Source organism: Peromyscus maniculatus, chromosome 21 (genome assembly GCF_049852395.1).
Source record: "Peromyscus maniculatus bairdii isolate BWxNUB_F1_BW_parent chromosome 21, HU_Pman_BW_mat_3.1, whole genome shotgun sequence".
NCBI lineage: Eukaryota > Metazoa > Chordata > Mammalia > Rodentia > Cricetidae > Peromyscus > Peromyscus maniculatus.
The window spans coordinates 67398594-67408321 of record NC_134872.1 but is presented as its reverse complement, the minus strand read 5'-3'; the positions used below and the strand labels follow the sequence as shown (position 1 = coordinate 67408321).

The 9728-nt window shown below is 39.5% G+C and overlaps 2 protein-coding genes across 3 annotated transcripts; both read left to right on the top strand.

Moving 5' to 3' along the window:
• Positions 1-22: 22 nt before the first annotated feature.
• Positions 23-3635, top strand: LOC143269981 (uncharacterized). Its single transcript, XM_076557973.1, has 2 exons — positions 23-257; positions 3222-3635. The coding sequence occupies exons 1-2, from the start codon at positions 219-221 to the stop codon at positions 3315-3317; spliced, it is 135 nt and encodes a 44-aa protein (XP_076414088.1). The 5' UTR covers positions 23-218; the 3' UTR covers positions 3318-3635.
• Positions 3225-8244, top strand: Ptp4a1 (protein tyrosine phosphatase 4A1). Of its 2 annotated transcripts, none has more exons than XM_015985937.3 (5): positions 3225-3814; positions 4891-4983; positions 5205-5335; positions 5836-5910; positions 6534-8244. In XM_015985937.3, exons 1-5 carry the CDS (start codon positions 3710-3712, stop codon positions 6649-6651), a joined length of 522 nt encoding a protein of 173 aa, XP_015841423.1. In that variant the 5' UTR covers positions 3225-3709; the 3' UTR covers positions 6652-8244. The 2 variants fall into 2 exon arrangements, with proteins under 2 accessions (XP_015841423.1, XP_042122638.2); XM_042266704.2 differs by having other exon boundaries at positions 3673-3814; positions 6538-8244.
• Positions 8245-9728: the final 1484 nt, after the last annotated feature.

Here is a 9728-nt window from a genome sequence, read left to right as displayed (position 1 = left end):
CGCGCCGGCTATAAAGGGGCGGGCTTGTGACGCAAGGGCGCCTGGGCGCGCGCATTGGCTCTGGGCTGCGGCCGGCTCGGCGACGCTCCTCGGGCAGCTCACTGCATGGTCGTCTGGTGCCCCCGCCGCCTGCATCGCCGCCGCCGCCGCCGCCCCGCGACGCCCACCGCCGCCTGCCCTGCCGCCGCCGCCGCCTGCGCCGCCTCGGGACCGGCTGTATGATTAGGCCACAATCTTCAATGAGTAGACATATTCCTGTGAGTACCGCGGGCCCGGCCTTTGTTAGAGCGGGCGGCTGTGTTGGGGAAGAAGGGAGGCGGGCGGAGGCGCCGGCCAGCGGGACCTGGGACCCGGGACCTGGGACGCGGGACCCGGGAGCGGTCGGCTGGAGCCGAGCAGCCGCTCTCTCTCTCTGCGCGCGTGCGACCCCGGCGGCCTTTTGTTCCGAGAAGACGCGCGGGCGTCGTGGACGTGGCCGGGCCGGGGCGGGCGGGGCGCTGGGGACCCGGGACCCGGCGCCCGGGGCCTCCTTCCCAAGATGGCCTCGGTGGCCGCCCGCGCTCGCCACCGCGAACCCCGTGATTGCGGACCTCGCGGCTGTGCGCGCCGCTCAAGCCCGGGCTTGCCCGACCTCCGCCAGGCGTCGGTAGGGGCGACCGGGGGTGGTGGTGGTGGTGGGGGTCCCTGCCGGGTCCCCGCGGCCAGCTGCGCCTGGGGCTGCGTGCTGTTGGACCGGGAGCAACAGGAGCTGGTCGGAACTGCGAGGCTCCTGTTGAGTGAGCCGCAACCCTGCACCATTCCACTGCTGTGGAGCCCGAAGTGACTCCGGGTTGGGACCGACGAGTGGACCTGAGGTCTAGATTCCTGGGGTCTTGCCTGCTTTCTGGCTTGCTTTTTATTTAATTTATTTATTTTTTTGTCCTGGTCTGCGTCGTCGTGCCGGCTCATCGTTTGAAAAATCAGAAAAGCTAGACCTGTTCCAGAAAGGAACAGCGTTTTTTACACGCGCTACATTGGGTGCGTTACCAGAAACCTCGCAGTATTTGGAACAGAATTGGACAAAGTAGATGGTTCTACAGACTGGCTTGATTTCTGCAGTCCAACAAACTGACTTAAGCTAATGCCACAACACACACACACACACACACACACACACACACACACACGTTTGTTTCTCCATGTTTTGTGTGTGCTGTTTATGCAGTTAAAATAGGGAGATCTCTTCGTGTGTCTGAGCTGCCTATCATGTTTAGTTTTTGCCTGTGAGGGAATGGGGGCATATTAATTAGAAGGATGTCAGTGGTCACCACTCCTAATAGAAGTGTCCTCCAGCCACTGGGTGGCTCCACTCATTTCATACCAGTTCAGGAATTTTTTTTTTCCCCTTGCTTTCCAGCTTCCTGATGGAACTCTTAAAAAGCTTTGTGTCCCGTCCAGTGTATGGTCAAAAAAGTGCCAAATTTACTAAAAGACTGCTTAGGACAAGAAACCATGCCTCAAAAGATGCATAACAATGATTTAATATTAGAGTCTACTCCTTGAGGTAGTAATATCTTTACTGATAATTTAGAATTTAGACGACAGGTTTTTTAACCCACGGGGCAGATAACTATCTTGTGAGGAGTCACTTCAGAAAACATAGGACTAAGTTGTCTTGCTTGTGGTACCTTTTTAGTAAATAAAATCTTAGTATTAGTTCTTTGTTTTACCCCCCCCCCCCCAAAAAAAATAGACTGGAATTTTGGCTGATTTTATTTGAAGATTTTACTTTGGCAGTTCCTTCTGAAGGATACAGATGATGTGTTTGGGGCAGTGCTTGTCCTTGAGTGTTCTTGTCATTGAGTGCATTCCTTAGTTTCTACACAACCTGCCTAGAGGAGATGGACAGCAAAGCGTTTTGTTAATGTTCATCTACCTCTAATCGGTTTATTCGAAAAGCTTTTTATGCACATACTCTGAAAAAAAAAATGCCCTCTGAATATTAATCTACTGTTTGGTGCAGACATGAAACTGATTTAATTTTTAAAGAGGAACTTAGGGGAAATGAAATGTATTTATAAGTTAGTAATCATAGTCACCTTGTGTTTGAGACCATATAAAAAGTCTTAACATAAATTCTTCTAATTCCTTTGGGTTTTAGTTTAGAGCATATAAGTGAAACTGGAGTTTAAAAATAGGAAAAAGGTAAAGTGTATATTTTATTTGAAGATAATTTGTCTTAAGACTATATGGTTGAAGACCCCTTAAGTAATTGTATTTGTAAGAGCCAATTTAATTGGAAACCTAAGAGATGACATGAAAATATAAAAGCTCTTAGGAGTTACTAATTTTTAAGCAGGAAATTTCTTGTGGTTTCACGTAGAGAGTAATCATTCAATGCAATGTGGTTTATGGAAACAAGATAGCCTAGCATTCCAGTCAGTCTTCTCAGGATGAGTCCATTAGGCTAGAATCACACCCTCACACAATTCACCAGAGTTTAGTGACAGTGCTGTTTCCATGTCCCTTTCCATGATTTGAGACATGCTTGATGAGTTCTTATACTTAGAACCTGCTATAACTGTAATGTAACTGCACATGAATTATTTTTAAATGTCAAGGAGATGATAGAAAATATGAAAGGGAAAAGTGGGCATGACTTTATCATATTTAATCTTTAGTGACTAAAATGTAAAAGCTAATTATTGAGAAATAATTGCATTAAAAATACTATCTTTGTAGAAAGATCACACAACAGATAACTCCTTTTATCACAGTAGCTTAAAAGAACTGAAGTGTCTCTCAGTATGAGTTCAGTAAATTATGCAAAAACTGAGAGATTCAAACCACATGAAGTTTATACTAGTGTGTAAACAGCAAGATAAGTCGATATAGAAAATAATGCATATAGTTTGAACCAGTATAAAAATAACTTAAGAGTAATCAATGTAATATATTTGTGTATAGATGTGTATATGGGAATTCCACCAAATGTAGCAGTGACTTTGAATATTCTTTATAATTGACTAGCAACTTCACTTTAATGGGCTTGTGACTGCGTACAATAGGCCTATTGATTTTAAAATGCATGTCACCTTGAATTTTGTAATTGAGTAAAAGCTGACTTCTTGGTGTCTCTTAATTTGAGCATAGTTGTGTACTTAGTGGAAAAGCCTGACATGTTCCTTTTGAATTGGAAAATAACTTTTTTTTCCCTCCTTCTTTCTTTTTCTTCTAAACAGCAGTTCTGTGGTGTTCTTGGTCACACATTTATGGAGTTTCTGAAGGGCAGTGGAGATTACTGCCAGGCACAGCACGACCTCTATGCAGACAAGTGAACTGTAGAAATTCATTACTACTCCACCAAGAAGCCCCCATAAGAGTGGATAACCTGGACACAGACGTGTTGAATTGAAATCTGCAGAGCATTTTACAAGAGCTCAGACCTGGATGGGGTAAACCTCAGTGCACTTCCTTTGTATTGCCTCAGTATTACTGGATTGAAGAATCACTGCTTCTTGTTAGGAGGTTCATTTCATTGCCCATTTCTCCCAAGTTCATACTCAAAGCACTGAGATTTCAAGTGGAGTATATTGAATATTGAAGTAGACTTCAGGTTGTTTTTTGTTTTGGTTTCATTTTGTTTTTGTTTTTTTTTTTTCATCATTTCTGTATTCAATTTTTTAATTCTTTCATAACCCTATTGGGTGTTTTTTAAAACTAAATTAACATGGCTCGAATGAACCGCCCTGCTCCTGTGGAAGTCACATACAAGAACATGAGATTCCTTATTACACACAATCCAACCAATGCGACCTTAAACAAATTTATAGAGGTAAGTTACACTTTTTTAATGTCCTAATTGGTTGCTGGTTAATAGTGGGGCTAACTTGAAAGGTGTTATAACTATAGTTTTGGTACTCAGAAAGGAAATGTCTTTATGGTGTTGCAGTTTGAGAACTGTGTGCCTTTGAGTTTGCTTAGTTAAATTTACAAGGCAGAGACTACCACTTACAGATTTTTTCATGTATCCTCTTATCCTAATGGGATAGACTACAGTTAGCTAATATCTTTGACTTTGTACTCTGACTCTACTTTCCAGCTTGTAATTCTGCTGTATTCGCATGAGACATGTGTAGTCTTCCAGCCGGTTCTTAGATGGAATAATGCCAATTTATCTGGGCACACATTTATGAAGTTATTAAAACCTACAGATGCAGAGATAGTAAATAGGTGTCTCTAATTTATTGGCGTATTTGAATGTTACTTTTTTTTAATTTCCAATTACATTTTTTTAAATGTCTATGAAGTTGAATTATAATTACTTAATATATCCTCAAGCCTGTAGTTTTTTTATGGTGCATGGCTTTTTAAATTGAAGTCTGGGTTTGAGACTTTGAGATTATTTCTAAATTATTTCGGTCTGGGGAGGTAGTTCAGTCAGTAAAGTGCTTTACTGCTCATGCATGCAGATCTGAGATTTAAAAGGCCGTAAGCAGTGGTCCATGCTAGGAAGCCCAGTACTGGGGAGGCGGGACACTTTGGACTCAGTGGCCAGCCAGCATAGCCTTCTTGGCAAGCTGTAGGGCACAGATCATTTCTCAAAAATGAGGTGAATAAGACCTGAAGTTGACTTCTGATCTCCAAATGCACCCAAGTACCCATAGAAACCAGATTTAAGGGTTTTTTTTTCCACTCGCCTTACTGAAAATGCATGGTATTTAGCATTCCTTTCATACTATATTATTCACAACCAGATTAAATTTGCCTGTGTTAAACATTCATAACAGGTTCTGCCATTCTTCATTTACATGCATGATCAAAAATGGTGAAAATGGCAGATGACAGCAATAACGATGTGGTTCTAAAGACCCCATGAATGGATTTTTTAAATAAATGTATTTTTTCTAGGAACTTAAGAAGTATGGAGTTACCACAATAGTAAGAGTATGTGAAGCAACTTACGACACTACTCTTGTGGAGAAAGAAGGCATTCATGTTCTTGTAAGTACTTGAGTTTTCATATATTTCTGTTATTTTCGGGAGGTTTATTCAAGTTGGACTTGAAGTTCAATTATAAGTCAAGGCAAAAATTAGCCCAGGCAGCCTGGAACTTGGTATGAACTCAGCAGTCCACTTGCCTCTCCTCCTGGGTTTTGAGAATACAAGACTGTACCAATGTACCTAGCTAATTTAAAGGTCTAAAATATTTCTTTTTGGTTCAGGATTGGCCTTTTGATGATGGTGCACCACCATCCAACCAGATTGTCGATGACTGGTTAAGTCTTGTAAAGATTAAGTTTCGTGAAGAACCTGGCTGCTGTATTGCTGTCCATTGTGTTGCAGGCCTTGGCAGGTAAGAAAATCGCCTTATTTCTTTCCAGATGGGTGGTTCTCAACCTTCCTAATGCTGTGACCCTTTAATACAATTCCTCATGTTGTGGTGACCCCAACCATAACATTAATTTTCATTGCTACTTCATAACTAATTTTGCTACTGTTATGAATCATAATTAAATACCTAATATTCAGGGTATCTGATAAGCGACCTCCAAAGGGATCTCGACCCACAGGTTGAGAACACTGTACTATATCTCTAGCTTCCCAGCCATCTTATTTTGAGATGTGACCTCACTGAGTTGCCCTAGCTGGTCTTAAACTCATTTCCTAGCAGGCTTGAAATTGTAATCTTCATGACCCAGCTTTCCAGGTAGCTGAGATTCTAAGCCTGTAGCATCAAAATCAGTCCTAAGATTAATATAAGGCTAATTATATTTTTGGGTTTGGGGATAATAATGAATTTTATAGGGTTTAATTTTAAAAAATAGTGATTCATCAAAATTTTTACCTTACCAGAGCTCCAGTGCTTGTTGCCCTAGCATTAATTGAAGGTGGAATGAAATATGAAGATGCAGTACAGTTCATAAGACAGTAAGTAATGCACTGTTCTCTTTCATGCCTGCTTGTATTTTATTATTCAGTGTCTAAATGGAGTAAAATCCAAATCATGTATCCATTGTCTTCAATTGGTTTGTTTTGGTGTGTGTGTATGTGTTTTGTCTGAATGTGTATTGTGTGTCTGTTCTAGAGGTCAGAAGAGGGCATTGGATCCCTTGTAACTGAAGTTGATGGTGTGAGCCATCAACTTCAGTTACAAGGTGTTGGGAACTGAACTCAGGTCCTCTGGAAGAGCAAGTGCTCTTGACTACCCACTCCCTTGTGATTTTTAAGATGTTACTGAGGCCAGGAGAAAAGGACCTTATCCAACCTTTTGCATTTGTACAAATGATTGTTGAATGATTTGTTATGCTTTATTGACACTGTGTGCTTGTTATCATTTTGCTGAGATATTTATGGCTAAAGTTGGGGGGCTTTTTTTGGTTTTAGTTTTGGGTGGTCGTGGTCTCAAAATCATTCATAAAATAAAAGTCAAATACAAACTAGTATATTATTTAGAAATCTCAGTGCTCTAGATTGTTCTTTTAGTCTTTGTAGTCATCTTTCTTGCTGCAGGAAGGAGCATCCTTCAGTTACCTTTCTCCTTTGTCTTCCAGAAAGCGGCGTGGAGCTTTTAACAGCAAGCAACTTTTGTATCTGGAGAAGTACCGTCCTAAAATGCGGCTGCGCTTCAAGGATTCCAATGGTCATAGAAACAACTGTTGTATTCAATAAAACTGGGGTGCCTGATGCCATTGCCTTGGAAGTGGAACTTCAGATGGGACGTGATTTGTCATACATAATTAACCAACGTATGGGCTTATTGAATAAGTCTACTGAAGCTTCCACAGTAATATTGAAAACCAGTTTTACCAGGCCACAAGCTTGACAGAATTGCAACCTCTATATTTGGGTTTGATCAACCTGTTTGGACAGTTAGCAAAAGATCTTTGCTGGTCAGCATTTAAAATGTGCTTATTATTTGTACCAATTCACCTTTCCTAAAATACGGTATTGAGTTATGTCCTTAAATGTACCCCTGTGCCAGAGTATTATTAGTATATAAGGAATTTAGAAAGATTAGGTGCCAAAAGACCCAGCACAATACCTGTATATTTTTAGCATCATACAAAACCAAAATTCCAGGAACTAAGAACACTCTAGACCTTCCATGGTTTATTCCTTCAGTCATTTCAAACACTGCAGGGCTTTTCTCTCCTTATCTGCCTGCTCACTCTGTTTACATCTCCCACACTCATACCAGTATACATCAGGTTTGCTTAGCCATCAATATTTTTTTAGGAAGTCTTGTGCTGATTATTTAATGTCTTTGTCTTATTTTGTGCTGTTATGGGAAACCTCCATTTGAAAATCGACTTTGTTACAGAAGCACATTTCTTCAATAATGTCTCCAGACAAAAAAAGCCTTATAGTTAATTTAATGTTTGCACTCAAAGGTGCAACTTAACAGGGAGGGCCTGATAAAAGAATGGGAGGAGGCTATTAAATATTTTTAGTAAAAGTTGCCTTTGTCTTGTGCAGAACATGTAGAATATGCTCTTTAATTTAGTAAATATTTTTAAAAGGTAGATACATTGTTGTAGCTAACCAATTCTTAATCAAAATTTCTGAAATTCTTGTTTTTTCCAATACCTATCAGACTATGTTTTCCAACTTGCTTGAATTATGGTTTTCCCCTCTCTTCCCAACCTCTCTTGCAAAAAAGACGTGGGATCTGCTAATGAACTGAGCAGACATATTTTATATGCCTTTTCAGCTATGTCACTTAATGATTGGATACTTGATCATTTGCTTTATTATGTAATCGATACAATGGTGATGTGTGTTGTTAGTTCAACCATATATTTATACTGTCTGGGAATGTGTGGTTATAGTTCTGTGGGAGAAATAATTTGTCAGTGTTCACCAGCTTGTAAAAACTTAGTGCAAGAGCTTCAACATCTAAGTAAATGCGTTTGTCACTGAGGTTATTTTGCTTAAAATTAACTTATTTTGTAGAAAACAATGGATTCAGTTAATTGAATTTATGAACAAATTTGTTAGGGTTATGGGCACTGTTGAATACCAAGTGCTTTTTATTATAAATTTTACTCTTTAAAGGTCTAGATAATTTTGAACCAATTGAATGTTGTGTACTGAGGGAAAACAGTTTGTAATAGATGACCTTGATTTTTAAGATTCAGTCCCATCAGTTTCCGATCCAGTTTTCTCATTTTTAAGTTAATTACATGCCTGTATATATTTTGAAATTAATTTGAACCTGAGTATTTGGCACATGATGGCTTAATAAATTTTAACTTTCAATAATCTGAAATGTTTCATTTCCATATTTTATGCTATGTTAAATGAACAGGATTTGTTTTTAAAAGTTATAAATGTAAATTGAAAATTGGATTGAAAAATTATATTCGATCTTGTGCTCTAAAAATTTACTGTTGTCTTTTTCATGCCAGTCTAGCATTAAAAAGTCCTGGTGTAGGTCATTGATTCTTACTAAATGATACTCTATTACCACACAGCCCATAAATAAGCATTTGTTCTTATTTGGAGAGGAAAGGTGCTGTCATGATTATTGAAAGATCTTTTAGGTTTAAAAGTTGTATTTATTGAGATGTATATATGGTGCTAAAAGTCACTTTGCTTTATAAACTTACCTGTGCATTATAATATATTTACTCTTTAGTCAGATATTCTGTATCTGTAAATACAGCGATACCTATGATAACATCAAAAAAATACCTTGGGTCTGATAAGAATTTGAAGAATTACGAGTTCTTCAATGCAAGAAGTTGGCAGATGTTATAAAATTTTCTTTGGAGGCCTAGAATACAGCTCAGTAACTAGAGTACTTGCCTAGCAAACAGGAAGCCCTGAGTTTGTGCCCTAGCACCACATAAATCAGGCATAGTGGTATAAAGGAATCAGAAATCCCAGGTCATCCTCAGCTGCATAACTTAGCTAGCCTGGTGTACATGAAATGCTGTGTCTAAATGTGTAATTTGCTTACTTGGAGCTTAGGTACCTGCAGTAGTTACTTAATAGTGACTATTTGGCTTCTGATGTTCCTGATACAAGTAATGTGGTTACTGAATCAGAAGAAAATGCAGGCTCCTATGGGGTGGGGGGTGGGGGTGCAGAGGAGACCTGAAACGTGGGTATCACTGGCCATTCTGCAGTAGCCTGTAAACTTCCTTTTTTCTTAGTGCCCACTGAGGGCAATGATTCCCCATCCACATTTAAACATCCCTCCACACTCAGACACTGCTTGCCATAGCATGTGATCAAGTCCCAATATGATATGACTTAACTAGTTCCATAGCCTAGCTGTAATCTCAGTCTCAGGGTCTGTTTTGTTTCATTCATCTGGCAAATAGCTGCTCCAACATTGAAGAAGAGTACTGCAAAGGATATAAAATATAGTGTCGCCAGATTCTAGTCAATAATTATCCCATCCCTTACCACTAACATAATTTTTTTGTGTTGAAGTTTCAGGAAATCTTATTGGTAAGAATGCCTCAAATGGAAGTAACTTTTAATTTGTAAACGAAAGACTAAAATACACAAAGTAGTAGTATCTACTGTACACGTTTATGCTCCACATTCTTGATTCCTTGAATTTGTGTGTGTGTCCTTAAAACCTGAATTGAAAATTAAAGACTGCTTTAAGTATCTGACAATGTTTCTACATTACCTTTTGGGTAACTACACTAAACGGTATTGAAAGAAAAGTAAATTATGTTCATTTCTAACAGATTGAGCAAGTTTGTGTTAATAGAACTGACTGATATACT